The sequence below is a fragment of the Prionailurus viverrinus genome, chromosome B1 (assembly GCF_022837055.1).
Source record: "Prionailurus viverrinus isolate Anna chromosome B1, UM_Priviv_1.0, whole genome shotgun sequence".
Classification (NCBI taxonomy): domain Eukaryota; kingdom Metazoa; phylum Chordata; class Mammalia; order Carnivora; family Felidae; genus Prionailurus; species Prionailurus viverrinus.
The window spans coordinates 82,284,053-82,301,867 of NC_062564.1; the positions used below are offsets into that span (position 1 = coordinate 82,284,053).

Below are 17,815 nucleotides of genomic sequence, written 5' to 3' on the forward strand. Positions count from 1 at the left end.
TTGTGCTGGGGGTTCAGTGGATTCCATCAGTAAGGAGGCACCTGTCCTTTAGTTCTGGGAGGTGCTCTTATATTCTTTCATATTTTTGCTCTCTGTTTGCTCTGTTCCTTCTGAATTCACACTTGTTAGCTCTTATACCTCCTGCATTGAGCCACTGATTTTCTATCTCTTTTGTTTTCTCGTTTTCCAAGCAAATCATTAAAATTTTAAAAAATCTTTGCTCCCATATATAACCCTAAGATATTCATGACCATATATATCCATGAGAGTTGACCCATTTTCAGTGACATACAATTAATACTTCTGTCATCTCTTGATCTTTGGAGTATGCTCAGAACCAGTTTCCTGTACAATGTAAATTTGTTTTTGCATTATTGCAGGTTATATGACTAAAATATAGGTGAGAGACCATGCAGGATAAGGCTGAAGAGGTAAGCAGAGACCAGATCATGCAGGATTGTGGATTTATTCCTATTAAAATGAGAAGCTAAAGAAAGGTTTTTCAACTTTACATTTTTATCTAGTGACTCTGCTGCTAATCCAAGCTTAGATTGGAAGAAGACAAGTAGCTATGGCAAGATTAGTTAAGAGGCTACTAATAATAATCCTGGGTAGCAGATAGTGTTGATTACCTTATGTAGCATTCTTCCTCCATCTTTCTTCCCTGCCAACAGAGACCACTTTCCACAATAAAAATAGAAAATGCCCGAGTCTCCATTTCCAACTTCCCTTTCGGTTAATGCATAGACATGTGACGCAGACCTGGCCAGTGGGAAATCTGATAGCTTCTGGAAAATATTTTTCTTCATAATTAACAGAGGAGAAAGCCTTTTTGGATATTGTGTGAGAGCATGATGCTTGCAGCTGCTGCAGACAACATAGACACACAGCATGACAGAGCAGAAAGGTCTGGGTCTTTTTTTTTAATTTAAAATTTTTATATTGAAACAATAAAGTCCATATATCATAAGTGAAAAGCTCACTGAATTTTCCCAAACTAAACAGACCTATATAACCAGCAACCAAATAAAAATCCAGAAACCCCCTTTATGTTTCCTTATGCTTCCTCAAAGCTAATCATTATTCTGACTTGTAACAATATGGATTACTCTCACCTGTGTTTTTAAAATCTTTTTGTTTTTATTTTGTGATGTTTTACTTTATAAAGATGGAATCATATTGTGCCTATACTTTTTTTTTTTTTTTTTGAAGTAAGCTCTACTCCCAACATGGGGCTTGAACCCACAACCCTGAGATCAAGAGTGGCCTGCTCTTCAGACTGAGCCAGCCAGGTGCCCTGTGCCTGTACTTTTTTGCATCTGGCTCCTTTTACTCAACATGTTTGTGAGAGTTATCTATGTAATTGGGTAGTTGTAGATTGTTCATTCTCGTTGACTGTAGAATATTCCATTTTGTGATTTATTCCAATTTTTTAATCTGTCAATATGTATTTGGATACTCTGGCTATTATAATTAATACTCTTGTGAACATTTGAGTATACACTGTTGAACATGTGTTGGATATATACTCTTTGTATATTGTGTGTATATCTCTATCTCTATATCTATATCTATATCTATATTATATATGTGTATATTGTATTCTCAAGATAGGTGTCCTTTGCTGGAGATAGACATATTTTCCAGTCTGTGGCTTGTTTTTTCCACTTTCTTAATTGTGTCTTTTAATGAACAGAAGTTCTTAGTTTTAAGATAGCTGATCAATATTTATCGATGAGTACTTTTTGTGTCCTAAAAATTTTATCTACTCCAAGGTTACAAACATGTTTTATTTTCTTCTAAAAAAAGCTTCTGACATTTTACCTTTGACATTTAGATCTAAATCCAACTGGAGCTCATTTTTGTTTATGGTGGGAATTGTGGGAGTCAAAATTATGTTTTTTCTCCCAAAGGGAAGACCAGAATGTCCAGCATCATTATTTGAAGAGACCATCTTTCCTCTACTGCACCAGAGTGTCATCTCTGACATTAATCAAATGGCTGTAAATGTGTGGGTCTGCTTCTGAAGTCTCTTAGCTGTTCCATTAGTCTACTATATCTTTCCACTAATTACCTGCTCTTTTAGTTATACCTTTATGTTGACCTTGTATCCAGTGACCTTGTTAAATTTTCTTATTAATTCTAATAGTTAATAGATTCTTTTGTATCTTCTAGATCTGCAGTCATATAACTTACAAATAATGTTATTTTTTTCTTCGTTTGGCATCCTTTTTATCCTGTCTCCTTCCTTCTACTTCTCTCTCCTCCATTTCTTTCCATTTTCCTTGCAATATTTCACTGCTTAAAACCTTCAGTACAATGTTAAATAGAAGTGGTGGTAATCTGGTTTTGTTTATAATCTCACTGAGAAAGTTTTCAAGATTTCACCATTGTATATGAATGCTGTAGGTTATTTGTTTGAAAGATGCTGTTTTTCATATTAAGGAAATTGCATTCTGTTCCTATTTGCTAAGGGTTTTTAAATTATAAATGGGTATTGAATTTTTGAAATGCTGTTTTTGCGTCACCAAGATGATTGTATTATTTTTCTCCTTTCTTCTATTGGTGAAGTCAATTACATTAATTTTCAAATGATATTCTAACCTCGTATACCTGGAATAAACCCCATTTGCCTGTGATATATTATCCTTTATCTTTATCGTTTGATTTGATTTACTAATATTTTGTTCTAAAATTTTTTATTTGTTGTCATGAGAAAGATTAGTCTGTAATTTTCTTTCTTAATGTCCTTACCAAGTTTTGGAACTAATCTTGTGGTGCCTTCATAGAAACAGTTAAAAGCGTTCTTCCTCTTTTTATTCTCTAAGGCTTTATGCAAAATTGATACACTTTTCTCTTTGAATTTTTGGAAGAATTGACTGGCAAAATCATCTGGAATTGGAGTGTTGTGATAGATTTTAAATTATGAGGCAGTTTCCTTAACAGGCACAGTTCTAATCATATTTTCTATTTCTTCTTTTTTAGCTTTGATAATTTTTTTGAAGAATATGTCCATTTTATCTTTTCCTATAGATAACTTACTAATCAGTCTGATGAATTCTTGATTGCAAATATTTTATTTTCAGCTCTATAATTTACATTTAAAAATATATTCCAATACTCACATGAAATTATTTATCTTTTCATTTTCTATTTTCTGTCTTTTTTCTGTCTAGTTTCTGTCTTTTTTCTTCATGTTGGCCTCTTAATTTCTTAAGCATATTAATAGCAATTTTTCATTGATTGCTGGACATTGGGAGAAAATGTTTTTGCAGGTCTAGATTTATGCTATTCATACAGTCCCACTAGCTGCATGTGACTTTTAATTTTAAGCATTTGAAATGTGACTAATCCTAATTGAGGTATGCCGTAATTGTAAAATGCTGAATTTTTTGGTACAACAAAAAATAATGTAAAGTATTCCATTAACAACTTTTTATATTGATCACATGGTGAAGTGTTATTTTTATATACTAAATATAAAATTAATTTGACCTGTTTCTTTTGACTTTTGAAAATGTAATTATTAGGAAATTTTAAATTGTGTACATGGGTCACATTTGTGGCTGCCCTATTTTTCTGCTGGACAGTGCTGCTCTCTATTTTCTCTCTTCAGGGAGAGTTCGCTTTTTCCTGGGCTAGAGCAGTAGACTGGGTAGCTTCACTCCTGTCAGTCTCCAAGTTGAGTTGGGGCTGTGTTGTTTTGGTAACGTTCTGTCTACCTCTATTCTTTAATATTCCTACATCACAGCTGTTCAGGGCTTTCTTTGAGGGGCCTGATGGGTTCCTTCCCCTTGGCATGTTCTAGACTCTAGTACTTGTTTCCTTGGCCCTGAGAGATTACCAGAAACTCAGTTCTGCTCTCAGAGACCACTTGCTTATCCTTTCAGCCTCCCATTTCAGGCAGTTTCACAGTGTGGCAAATATTTTGAGGGGAAAGATGTGTGCTTGAAGCTCTTGAAGTCTCTAATTTTGTCTTTTCTGAAACACTTCTAGTAATAACCCTGCATGTTTCTCTGGCTTCAAGAAGCAACTCTCTGCCTGGGCAAGACCACAATACTCAGCATCTTGTCTCATCCCAGAATCAGTAAATGCCCCACCCCCTGCCCATGATTGAAGTAGGTGAAGACCAGTAACCTCTCTGAGATTCTCTCTTCCCCAACATCCTGGCCCCCTCTAGTTCTTCTTGCTTAGCAGCTCTCTGATAACTCTATAATGATGGTTGTATTTTACCTGCAGTTATTTTCAGCAGGAACATTGGTCAGCCACAAACTATTCCATTCTCTTCTGTTTAAAGGAGACACGTTTAAAGTCTAGACCTTTCTTATGTGGCTTTTGTGGTGGAATCTTTCTATCTTGCCTTGCCTTCCTAGGTCCCTTGCTCGTCCCTTCAGAAGTTGTCTCTTACAAAGGAGATAAAAAATGTTAAGTCATTAGCATATGGCCACTTGAGGTATCTGAAGTCATGGGTCTGGACAAGATTATGTAAGACAATTGTGTAAATTAAACTCTGTGTTGTGAGACTAGTTTTAGGACAGCACTCTGAGGAATACAACACTTAAGGAACAGCCAAGGAGTTTCCAGAAAGACAAAGAAAAGAAGAGAAAGGTAGGAAGAATATCTGAAGAAGGTGAAATCACAGAGGCCATGAGAACATTTCAATTAAGATTTTGCCTCTGGTTATGTAGAAAGGATAAGAAGTTTCAAACTAAAGTGTCCCATGGATTGAGCAATAATGACACTTCTATTGTTATATTACAACATTCCTATGAGGAAAGCTTAAAAAGTATACAGAAGTAAAATTATCCTCCTTTTATTTTTGATCTACAAAAATAACAATTCGGGGGTGCCTGGGTGGCTCAGTTGGTTAAGCATCCGACTCTTGATTTTGGCTCAGGTCATGATCTCACGATTCATGAGATTGAGCAGCACAGTGCCTGCTTGGCATTCTCTCTCTCCCCCTCTTTCTCTGCCCCTCCCCACTCTCTCTCTCTCTCTCTCTCTCAAAAATAAACATTTTTTAAAATGACAATTTCACATGATTCAACACTTGGGGAAGTAAACATTTAGCACAGATAAGTAATTTGCTTAAACTCAAGATTAGAAGTGAAATTCAGATCTTTGTCTTATTTTGACATCTGATCTGATGTTGTTTCCACTATACTACATATGTTTATCTATTCCTATCATTTCCTGATTATTCATTAGCTAAGACTTTTAGCCTTCCTTTACAACTAAAACATAAACTAAAACTAAAGCATGATTTTCGTGTTGTGCATGTATTTATATTTACGAGATTTCTTTTTAAATGATAGTTAAGTCTGGTTAACTTGGCTTTCCAAGTTTTGTTGTTGTCAAAAGTTTTTCCGCAGTTTCTTCTTAACATTTCTTTCCCACTTTAGGTTTTTGATGAAATTATTGTTTTTAATTGACATTAATTTCAAATTTACTCAAAATTGTTTGTGTAGATTAGTAGGACACTCTACTAGTTCTTTTGTTTTTGTTAGACCTCTTTAAAAAAAAAAACTAGGACACTTTAAGACCATTTAAGCTATGTAATCGTAACTTTCTAGGAACAATTTTTGGAATACATTTTTCTGTATAGAAACTTTTTCTCACTTACTATCCAAAATGAATGTCTTGACCATCTGCGGCAAGTTGACTGGTTTTGACCTCAAAGTCACCTTCTTACGTAGTTGCCTTCCTCACTAGGGCAAAAGAGCTTGCTTTCCATACTGAGCTATTTGAGTCGGATTCCCTCTAACTTGTTAAGCTGCTTTTGTGGTATTCTTAACTTTTAGCACATTTGGAACTTCTGAAGTTTCTTTTGGATCATATTAGACTTTTTTTTTCTCTACAAGTAGGTCATCATTGCTGTAAACTGGTTCTATTCCTTCTTAAGTGAAAGGATAGTTAAAATTCCAGAATCTGTTGCTTTGTGTTGACAGTTCTCATTGAGTTCTATAGAATTTTATCAAGTCACAGCTATGGTTAATGAAGGAGGAAAAGATAGAGTGGAGAGTAGAGGACAATTTTATTGAAACAACTATTAAGTAGTTATTCCTTATTCATTAATTTTTCCAGGGATATGTGATTAGCAACAGCAAAAGACATATAAGCAACTTTGTACTTAATATTTTACATGGTTTTTATTGATGAATCACTTCTGTTTTTGTTTTTTTTTTATGCGAGTTTTGTTTATGGTGGAGTTAATCAGTGTATCCTTGGAGGGGTACACCTGCTCTTAAATCATAGCCAGAGTAGAGGTAATGACTAAGAGGCTGGTGTAGGAAGCAGAATCCCAGAGCCAAGCTGAAAGATAATTTCATAGAGAAACTCTAATGGATTCTATTTACCTGTAGTTTTTACCATTGTAGTCTTTGCAGCACAGCAGCTGATATTAAAGAAGGAATATTAAGGAAATGTGGTAGCTCCTATTCAGAAGTGACTTAATAGGCTTTGGTCTGGCAGTGGTGCTGATGTTGTGGTCCATTACATTGCTTCTCCTGCCACTAGGTGGAATAGCTACTATGTAGGTTGCCTCTAAAACACATATTTTATAAGAAGCTGATTAAATTGGCCAAACAAGATTATGGTCAAATAGTGAAATATTGAAGAAATGTTTATTCCAAATTAACACTGGGAATTGTCTCATTTTGTTATATCTTTTTGGGTTAGTTACAAATATTTGTAAAACCCTCAACCTTTTTAAACATGGAATTTTCACTAGTCTCATATACACTTTTCAGTATTCATTATTCATCTGATGCCCTTATGTATTACTTTTCTACTTCTGTGTAACATATTACCACAAATGTAGTGGTTTAAAACAACACATGTTTATTATCTCACAGTTTCTGTGAGTCAAGAGTCTTAGCTGCATCCTCCACCCAGGATCTTAGAAGGCTGCATTCAAGATGTTCCAGATGTGGTCTCATCACGGGCTTGTCTTGGAAAGGATCTAAGTACAAGTTCACTCAGGTAGATGTGTTTTTAAGCACATAATTTCAAGTCTTTTATTTAGCTTAACATTAATAAATCTTGACTTTATTCATCTTTAAATTCATGTATCTTTACCAAGTTATCACTTATTTTCTCTGTAATATATTAACATTCTCTTAGTATCTTTATAAACCATGTTCCATATTTTGTGCACAAAACTATTTTTAAACTACAATACTATTATAAAGCTTTAAAATTAACCTTAAAACTTTAAATACAAATAGATCTTGTGGTTGGAATCATTAAGTAAAGTCATTAGATAAAATCCAAAACACAATAATAAACTGTATCAAAGAACTCTTCTGAGAGGGTCCCTGGTGACTTTGACCAGATTGGTCAAAGATTGGTTTCAGTGAAACCACTGAAATGATTCCAGTGATTCCAGTCATTCAGATTGGAATGCGATAAAAATAACTAGCAGGTAAAACAAAAACAAAAACAGAACTTTAAAGGGATTTTGTAGTAAAAGGGAATTAGGGCAGCAAGTGGAGGAAGATAGGATTAAGAAAGGTCTGTTTTGGGCGCCTGGGTGGCGCAGTCGGTTAAGTGTCCGACTTCAGCCAGGTCATGATCTCGCGGTCCATGAGTTCGAGCCCCGCGTCAGGCTCTGGGCTGATGGCTCAGAGCCTGGAGCCTGTTTCCGATTCTGTGTCTCCCTCTCTCTCTGCCCCTCCCCCGTTCATGCTCTGTCTCTCTCTGTCCCAAAAATAAATAAACGTTGAAAAAAAAAATTTTTTTTTAAAAAAAGAAAAAGAAAAAGAAAGATCTGTTTTATTTTTAATTTTTAAAATGACAAATACTGTGGCATGTTCGAATGCTGGTGACAGTGATCTAGTGGAGAAGAGAAAATGATTTGGAGAGACAATGTTTATGACGGGAGCAGAGTCTTTGGTTGGGAAAGAAGAAATGGGATCTGTTGACAGAGAGAAGAACTAGCCCCAGAAAAGTGCAGGAGCAGTTTTTTTACTGTATAACAGCTGATGGGAAGAAAGGTTTTTGTTTTCTTTTCTGATTGCCTCTGTCTTCTTAGTGAAATAAGATATTAGCTCAGAGAGAGAAGATTAGAGTAGGTGTTAGGATTTGAGGAGAAGCCTAGAAACAGCTATCCCAGAGACAGTGAAAGCAAATTTTCTAAAGGGATATAGTAGGAATTATGCATGGTGCTAAATATACACTTGAATATATACTTGTCATCTTGAATTTAAAGTGAGAACTGGGGCACCTGGGTGGCTCAAGCCCCACAGTGGGAACTGTGCTGACAGCTCAGAGCCTGGAGCCTGCTTCAGATTCTGTGCCCCCTCACTCGCCCTCTGTCTGTCTCAAAAATAAACAAATATTAATAAATTAAAAATAAAGTGAGAACCAGTTAGCATGGTTTGTTTGGTTTTCTTCAAATTGGCATAGAATAAGCAGAGAGTTGGGTTTAACCAGGATTATTGTTATTTTCCTTAAAAAAAAAACAAAACAATGAGAGAGGGGCATTGAATCTTAAGTGTGTAAAGAGATTATCATAATGAACTATGGGATGTCATTGAGATAAAGTAGGAACTAAGATTGAATGATTAATGAATAGTAAAAAAATAGATAGCATCAATAGTCTAGCTCTTTCACTAGGGTTAATACTATTGCCATGGGGTCATTAGAGAAAGCCAGTATCTTAGGGGCCTGTAGAGATGGGGATATTTTAAGTCAACATTCAGCTATATTGCAGCTACTACTCATGATCAAGTACAGAATATGACTGTGGGAGGCACAACTAAGGTAGATATCAAAATTATTGCAAGTGAACAAATTCAGGAAAGAAGAATCCAAATTGTTAAATGGATTGTCTCAATGGATGTTGAAATCAGCAAGAAGGATGAATGTATTAGTGGAGGAAAAGAGTACTGTCAATGAGATATTAAGATCAGGTATTGAAACTTTCAGAAATTTTTCCTCTTACTATCAAATGAAAAATAGCTTTTTAAATAAGATAAACACATGTTTATTGAGAAAAACATGCATAATACATAAAGTTAGAATAAAATGAAAATGATCCATATTCTCACCATTACAGATATTGTCTATATTTTGGTGAATATCCTTAGACTTTTCTCTATCCATACAAAAATAATCTTCAAAAATATATATATATAAGAATGCAACCGATTTCTGTGCATTGATTTTATATCCTGCAACTTTGCTGAACTCATGAATCAGTTCTAGCAGTTTTTTGGTGGAATCTTTTGGGGTTTCCACATAGCTTGTCATGTCATCTGTGAAGAGGAGAAGTTTGACCTCCTGGCCAATTTGGATGCCTTTTATTTCTTTGTGTTGTCTGGTTGCAGAGGCTAAGACTTCCAATACTATGTTGAATAACAGTGGCAAGAGTGGACATCCCTGTTTTGTTCCTGACCTTAGGGGGAAAGCTCTCATTTTTTCCCCAGTGAGGATGATATTAGTGTTGGGGTGTTCATATATGGCTTTTATGATCTCGAGGTATGGTCCTTCTATCCCTACTTGAGGGTTTTTATCAAGAAAGGTTGCTATATTTTTTCAAATGCTTTCTCTGCATCTGTTGAGTGGATCATATGGTTCTTGTCCTTTCTTTTTTTCTTTTTCTTTTTTTAACTTTATTTTTTATTTTTTAAAATTTACATCCAAATTAGCATGTAGTGAAGCAATGATTTCAGGAGTAGATTCCTTAATGCCCCTTACCCATTTAGCCCATTCCCCCTCCCACAACCCCTCCAGCAACCCTCAGTTTGTTCTCCATATTTATGAGGCTCTTCTGTTTTGTCCCCCTCCCTGTTTTTATATTCTTTTTGTTTCCCTTCCCTTATGTTCATCTGTTTTGTCTCTTAAAGTCCTCATATGAGTGAAGTCATATGATATTTGTCTTCTCTGACTGACTAATTTCACTTAGCATAATACCCTCCAGTTCCATCCACTAGGTGCAGATGGCAAGATTTCATTCTTTTTTATTGCTGAGTAATACTCCATCATATATATATATATATATATATATATATATATATATATATATATATATATGCACCCACCTTCTTTATTCATTCATCCATTGATGGACATTTGGGCTCTTTCCATGCTTTGGCTATTGTAGCCTTGATTTCTCTTTCTGTTGCTTCATTGTTGGTGTGTAGGAATGCAGCCGATTTCTGTGCATTGATTTTATATCCTGCAACTTTGCTGAACTCATGAATCAGTTCTAGCAGTTTTTTGGTGGAATCTTTTGGGGTTTCCATATACAGTATCATGTCATCTGAAAAGAGTGAAAGTTTGACCTCCTCCTGGCCTTTTATTTCTTTGTGTTGTCTGGTTGCAGAGGCTAAGACTTCCAATACTATGTTGAATAACAGTGGCGAGAGTGGACATCCCTGTCTTGTTCCTGTCCTTAGGGGGAAAGCTCTCAGTTTTTCCCCATTAAGGATAATATTAGTGTTGGGTTGTTCATCTATGGCTTTTATGATCTCAAGGTATAATCCTTCTGTCCCTACTTTCTTGAGGGTTTTTATCAAGAAGCGTTGCTGTATTTTGTCAAATACTTTCTCTGCATCTATTGAGAGGATCATATGGTTCTTGTCCTTTCTTTTATTGATGTGATGAAACACGTTAATTGTTTTGTGGATATTGAACCAGCCCTGCACCCAGGTATAAATCCCACTTGGTCATGGTGAATAATTTTTTTAATGTATAGTTGGATCCAGTTGGCTAATATCTTGTTGAGGATTTTTGCATCCATGTTCATCAGGGAAATTGGTCTATAGTTCTCCTTTTTAGTGGGGTCTCTGTCTGGTTTTGGAATCACGGTAATGCTGGCTTCATAGAAAGAGTTTGGAAGTTTTCCTTCCATTTCTATTTTTTGGAACTGCTTTTAAGAGAATAGGTGTTAACTCTTCCTTAAATGTTTGGTAGAATTCCCCTGGAAAGCCATCTGGCCCCGGACTCTTGTTTTTGTGGGAGATTTTTGATTACTAATTTGATTTCCTTACTGGTTATTGATCTGTTCAAATTTTCTATTTCTTCCTGTTTCAGTTTTGGTAATGTATATGTTTCTAGGAATTTGTCCATTTCTTCCAGATTGCCCATTTTATTGGCATACAATTGCTCATAATATTCTCCTATTATTGTTTTTATTTCTGTTGTGTTGGTTGTGATCTCTCCTCTTTCATTCTTGATTTTACTTATTTGGGTCCTTTCCTTTTTCTTCTTGATCAAACTGGCTAGTGGTTTATCAATTTTGGTTAATTCTTCCAAAGAACCACCTTCTGGTTTCATTGATCTGTTCTACTGTTTTTTTGGTTTCGATAGCATTAGTTTCTGCTCTGATCTTTATTATTTCCTGTCTTCTGCTGGTTTTGGGTTTTGTTTGCTGTTCTTTTTCCAGCTCCTTAAGGTGTAAGGTTAGGTTTTATATCTGAGGTCTTTCTTCCTTTTTTAGGAAGGCCTGGATTGCTATATACTCTTATGTATATATGCTATATACTCTTATGACCACCTTTGCTGCGTCCCAGAGGTTTTGGGTTGTGGTGCTATCATTTTCATTGACTTCCATATACTTTTTAATTTCCTCTTTAACTGCTTGGTTAGCGCATTCATTCCTTAGTAGGATGTTCATCAGTCTGCAAGTATTTGTTACCTTTCCAAATTTTTTCTTGTGGTTGATTTCGAGTTTCATAGCATTGTGGTCTGAAAATATGCATGGTATGATCTCAATCTTTTTGTACTTACTTAGGGTTGATTTGTGTCCCAGTATATGGTCTATTCTGGAGAACGTTCCATGTGCACTGGAGAAGAATGTATATTCTGCTGCTTTAGGATGAAATGTTATGAATATATCTGTTAAGTCCATCTGGTCCAATGTGTCATTCAAAGCCATTGTTTCCTTGTTGAGTTTTTGATTAGATGATCTGTCCATTGCTGTGAGTGGGGTGTTGAAGTCTCCTACTATTATGGTATTACTGTTGATGAGTTTCTTTATGTTTGTGATTAATTGATTTATATATTTGGGTGCTCTCACATTTGACGCATAAATGTTTACAATTGTTAGTCTTCTTGGTCTATAGACCCCATGATTATGATATAATGTCCTTCTGCATCTCTTAATACAGTCTTTATTTTAAAGTCTAGCTTGTCTGATGTAAGTATGGCTACTCCGGCTTTCTTTTGTTGACCATGATAGATGGTTCTCCAACCCCTTATTTTCAATCTGTAGGTGTCTTTAGGTCTAAAATGGGTCTCTTGTAAACAACCTATAGATGGATCTTGTTTTCTTATCCATTCTGTTATCCTATGTCTTTTGATTGGAGCATTGAGTCCATTGACATTTAGTGTGAGTACTGAAAGATATGAATTTTTTGCCATTATGATGCTTGTAGAGTTGGAGTTTCTGGTGGTGTTCCCTGGTCCTTTCTAATCTTTTGTTGCTTTTGGTGTGTGTGTGTATATATATAATTGTTTTTTCCATCTTTTCTTCCCTCAAAGAATATCCCTTAAAATTTCTTGCGGGGCTGGTTTAGTGGTCACAAACTCCTTTAATTTTTGTTCGTCTGGGAAACTTTTTATCTCTCCTTCTATTTTGAATTACAGTCTTGCTGGATAAAGAATTCTTAGCTGCATATTTTTCTGATTCAGCACATTGAATATATCCTGCCACTCCTTTCTGGCCTGCCAAGTTTCTGTGGATAGGTCTGCTGCAAACCTGATCTGTCTTCCCTTGTAGGTTAGGGACTTTTTTTTTTCCCTTGCTGCTTTCATGATTGTTTTCTTCCCTGAGTATTTTGTGAATTTGACTATGATATGCCTTGTTTATGGTTGGTTTTTGTTGAATCTAATGGGAGTCCTCTGTGCTTCCTGGATTTTGATGTCTGTGTCTTTCCCCAGGTTAGGAACCTTTTCTGCTCTGATTTGCTCACATAACCTTTCTACCCCTATTTCTCTCTTTTCCTCCTCTGGGACCCCCTATGATTCTGAAGTTGTTCCTTTTTAATGAGTCACTGATTTATCTAATTCTTAAATCGTGCTCTTTTGCCTTAATCTCCCTCTTTTTTTCTGCTTTGTTATTCTCTAGAAGTTAGTCCTCTGTATCGCTGATTCTCTGTTCTGCCTCGTCCATCCTTGCCGCCACTGCATCCATCCGTGATTGCAGCTCAGTTACAGCATTTTTAATTTCGTTCTGGCTATTTTTTACTTCTTTTATCTCTGCAGAAAGGGATTCTAATCTATTTTCGACTCCAGCTAGTATTCTTATTATCATGATTCTAAACTCTTGTTCAGACATCTTGCTTGTATCTGTGTTGATTACATCCCTGACTGTTGTTTGTTCCTCCTGTCTCTTTTGAGGTGAGTTCCTTCGTTTTGTCATTTTGAAGGGAGAAAATGAATTAATGAGGTAGAAAAATTGAAATTAAAAAACTTAAAATTAAAAAAATATTAAGATTAAAACTTACACACACAAACAAATTGAATAGATGATGCTAGATCCTAGGTGTGTTTTGGTTGGGTGTTGAAAGTGGTTTGACAGATTAGAGAAATGAAGAAAAAAAAAAAAAGGAAATCGTTTGAGAATTTCAAAAAATGAATACACTAAAGTAGACTAAAATGAGATGATGTGGGTAAAATAGAATTGGATAAAATATACACAAAAGTAGAGAATATAGTAGAAAAAAATTAAAGAAAAATATATTTAAAAAATTAAAAAGAAATATGAATTTTTTCATTTTCTGTATTTAAGAAAAAAGTAAAGAAACGAAAAAGAGAAAACAGATAAAAAAAGAAAAAAAATCATTTGAAAATTTGAAAAAATGAATACACTGTAGTAGACTGAAATAAAATGATGGGAGTAAGATAGAATTTGAAAAAATTTACAGGAAAGCAAAAATATAGTAATAAAAATTAAATAAAAATATTTTTAAGAGAAATTGAAAGTAAAAATGAAGTTTTTCTCTTTCTACATTCAAGAAAAAGAGAAAAAAGAAAAAGAAAGAAAAAAAAGGAAATTGAAAATTTGAAAAGGTGAGTACACTGAAGTAGACTAAAATAAAATGATGGAAGTAAAGTAGAATTTGAAAAAATTTACACAAAAGTAAAAAATATAAAATAAAAATTAAAGACATTTTTAATAAAAATTGAAAATAAAATGAGTTTTTTCTCTTTCTGTATTGAAGAAAAAGAATTGTAAAACAGAAAAAGGAAAAAGAGGAAAAAAAAAGAATTGAATACATGAACCTGCTAACAGATTGAAGTAGGACTGAAATTGCATCATTTTCCCCTAGAGGTAGTCCATGTACCTCTTTATAGTCCATAAATTAAGCCAGTGGTGAGGTTTGTGTCCTTGAAGAGAGAAGTTGGCCCAGTTGGGCGGGGCTCAGTGTAATAGCTCCGCTCTCCACTAGATGGCGCTGCTAGCTTACTGGGGTAGATTGTTGCAGTGCTCCTAGGTGCATGTGCACATGCGCGGGAGCGGTGAAACTGTCACTACCCAGCTACCCAGTCTGTTCTCCCAGATCAGCAGTTGCGCATAGGTCCTCTGTCTTCAGCTCTCATCCACTCCCTACTTTTCCACTCTCAGTGACCAGGCCCCAGGCAGTACCTCTCTCCCAAGTTTTGTCTCAGATGCGGCTGTTTCCCTGGCCCCTTACTCCAAAAGACTGCGGCTTTGATCCGTTCCGCCCCTCTGTGGGAGGGTCTTGCTGAGCAATGGCTGAATGAGCAATGGCCTAATGTCAGCAGCACCCTGGAAAGTCCACTGGACCCTGCTGTTGCCGGTGCCCTGAGACTGCAGCCAGGTGCCAGCCCGCCCCCAAAAAAAGGTTGCGAGACAGTGTAGCATCAGCGTTTCAGGGATTATGGAAAATCTCAACACACATCTGGCAACAGGCTTCACCCTCAACGACCTTGCCCCAGCACCAGCAAATGTGGACCAGGTGGCTTTAACAGTCTCTACCAAATGTCCTTCCAGCAGTGGAACCACTTTTCTCCGTGTGGCCCGAGAACCTCCTGAACCCCACTCTGCTCCTGGGGATTTGCCCTTCCCATCAGAGCATCGCCAGGTATCGAGCTGCGTAGTTGCAGACTTTGCGCTCCCCTTGTTTACAGTCTCAATGGAATTTAAACCCTCTCCTTTCTCCCTTCACCCTTTTTAGTTTACTCCCTGCGGCTGTTTCCAATTTTCCACTTTCTCTCCAGCTACTTTTGGGGAGGGGTGCTTTTCCCATATGCTCCTCCCTCTCCAGTCTCCATCCTCTCTCTGCCTGCAAAAGGGGTTCCTTACCTTTCACGGCTTCTTGCTCCCCAAGTTCAGCTCTTCATGTCGTGTACCTGCTGAATTCTGTGGTTCAGGTTGTGCAGATTGTTGTGTTAATCTTCCAATCAGTTTTCTAGGTGTGTAGGATGGTTGGTCTGGTTGTATTTCATGGACGCAGGACACACAAAAAGCTTCCATGCTGTTCCGCCATCTTGGCTCCTCCCTTGTCCTTTCTTTTATTGATGTGATGAAACACATTGATTGTTTTGCAGATATTGAACCAGCCCTGCATCCCAGGTATAAATCCTACTTGGTCGTGGTGAATAATTTTTTTAATATATTGTTGGATCTGGTTGGCTCATATCTTGTTGAGGATTTTTGCATCCATGTTCATCAGGGAAATTGGTCTATAGTTCTCCTTTTTAGTGGGGTCTCTGTCTGGTTTTGGAATCACGGTAATGCTGGCTTCATAGAAAGAGTTTGGAAGTTTTCCTTCCGTTTATATTTTTTGGAACAGCTTTTAAGAGAATAGGTGTTAACTCTTCCTTAAATGTTTGGTAGAATTCCCCTGGAAAGCCATCTGGCCCCGGACTTTTGTTTTTGTGGGAGATTTTTGATTACTAATTTGATTTTCTTACTGGTTATTGGTCTGTTCAAATTTTCTATTCCTGTTTCAGTTTTGGTAATGTATATGTTTCTAGGAATTTGTCCATTTCTTCCAGATTGCCCATTTTATTGGCATATAATTGCTTATAATATTCTCCTATTATTGTTTTTATTTCTGTTGTGTTGGTTGTGATCTCTCCTCTTTCATTCTTGATTTCATACACCAATGAAGCAACAGAAAGAAAAATCAAGGAATTTATCCCATTTACAATTGCACTAAAACCCATAAAATACCTAGGAATAAATCTAACCAAAGAGGTGAAAAATCTATACACTGAGAACTATAGAAAGTTTATGAAAGAAATTGAAGAAGACACCAAAAAATGGAAAAAGATTCCATGCTCCTGGTTAGGAAGAACAAATACTGTTAAAATGTCGATACTACTCAAAGCAATCTACATATTCGATGCAACCCCTATCAGAATAACACCAGCATTTTTCACAGAGCTAGAACAAATAATCCTAAAATTTGTATGGAACCAGAAAAGACCCTGAATAGCCAAAGCAATCTTAAAAAAGAAAACCAAAGCAGGAGGCATCACAATCCCGGACTTCAACTTTATTACAAAGCAGTAATCATCAAGACAGTATGGTACTGGCACAAGAACAGACACTCAGATCGATAGAATAGAATAGAGAACCCGAAATGGACCACAAACATATAGCTAACTAATCTAATTCTAATTCATCTAGTTTATGCTGATGGGTTCCAGCTTCTCTTTGCTCTCCACCACTCTACATTCATGTTCACTTTTGATTTCCTATGCTATGAATTTCAAGCTCCAGCATCAGACATGAAAGCAACAGCCTTAGAATTTACCCATCTTCCACTGTGTAAGGTAAACTCCCTGTATAAACACCCTATTACATACCTCCACCCACCCTCTCCACACACGTATACACATACGTATATGTGTGTGTGTGTGTATATACATATATATATATATATGTGTATATATATATATGCTGCATGCACACGTACACACACACATACACACACTCTAGTGCTCTGCTTCTCTGACTGAATTTACACTGACACACTGGCTGAGCTGGAGATCCAGGAGGGATGTCTTCAAGAAAAACGTGGAACCGAGAGAGGACACATGACTATTTCAAAAGGTATTTTATTTATTTATTTTTAAACATTTTTTTTCAACGTTTATTTATTTTTTGGACAGAGAGAGACAGAGCATGAACGGGGGAGGGGCAGAGAGAGAGGGAGACACAGAATCGGAAACAGGCTCCAGGCTCCGAGCCATCAGCCCAGAGCCCGACGCGGGGCTCGAACTCCTGGACCGCGAGATCGTGACCTGGCTGAAGTCGGACGCTTAACCGACTGTGCCACCCAGGCGCCCCTCAAAAGGTATTTTAACCATAAAATACCTAGGAATAGATCTAACCAAAGAAGTGGAAAATCTATACACTGAAAACTATAGGAAGCTTATGAAAGACATTGAAGAAGACACCAAAAAAATGGAAGAAGATTCCATGTTCCTGGATAGGAAGAACAAATATTGTGAACATGTCGATACTACCCAAAGCAATCTACATATTCCACACAATCCATATCAAGGTAACACCAGCATTCTCCACGGAGCTAGAACAAACACTCCTAAAATTCATATGGAACCAGAAAAGACCCCGAATAGCCAAAGCAATCTTGAAAAAGAAAACCAAAGCAGGAGGCATCACAATCCCAGACTTCAAGCTATACTACAAAGCTGTAATCATCAAGACAGTATGGTACTGGCACAAGAACAGACACTCGGATCAATGGAATAGAATAGAGAACCCAAAAATGGACCCACAAACGTATGGCCAACTAATCTTTGACAAAGCAGGAAAGAATATCCAATGGAATAAAGACAGTCTCTTCAGCAAGTGGTGCTGGGAAAACTGGAC

General features: G+C 36.4%; 1 protein-coding gene across 9 annotated transcripts in view; it reads left to right on the forward strand.

Moving 5' to 3' along the window:
* Positions 1 to 17,815, forward strand: part of ANAPC10 (anaphase promoting complex subunit 10) — a 262,048-nt gene that overhangs the window by 79,159 nt on the left and 165,074 nt on the right. For 2 of the 9 annotated variants that reach the window (XM_047857171.1, XM_047857174.1), the window contains exons 1-2: positions 5,914 to 6,053; positions 6,855 to 6,981. The exons of 5 other annotated variants lie outside the window; for them this stretch is intronic. In XM_047857171.1, coding sequence (XP_047713127.1) covers positions 5,995 to 6,053; positions 6,855 to 6,981 — 186 coding nt within the window. In that variant the 5' untranslated portion in view covers positions 5,914 to 5,994. Of the gene's footprint in view, positions 1 to 818; positions 908 to 5,913; positions 6,533 to 6,854; positions 6,982 to 17,815 lie in introns of those variants that run through there. 2 more of the 9 variants (XM_047857172.1, XM_047857173.1) reach the window with 2 other exon arrangements.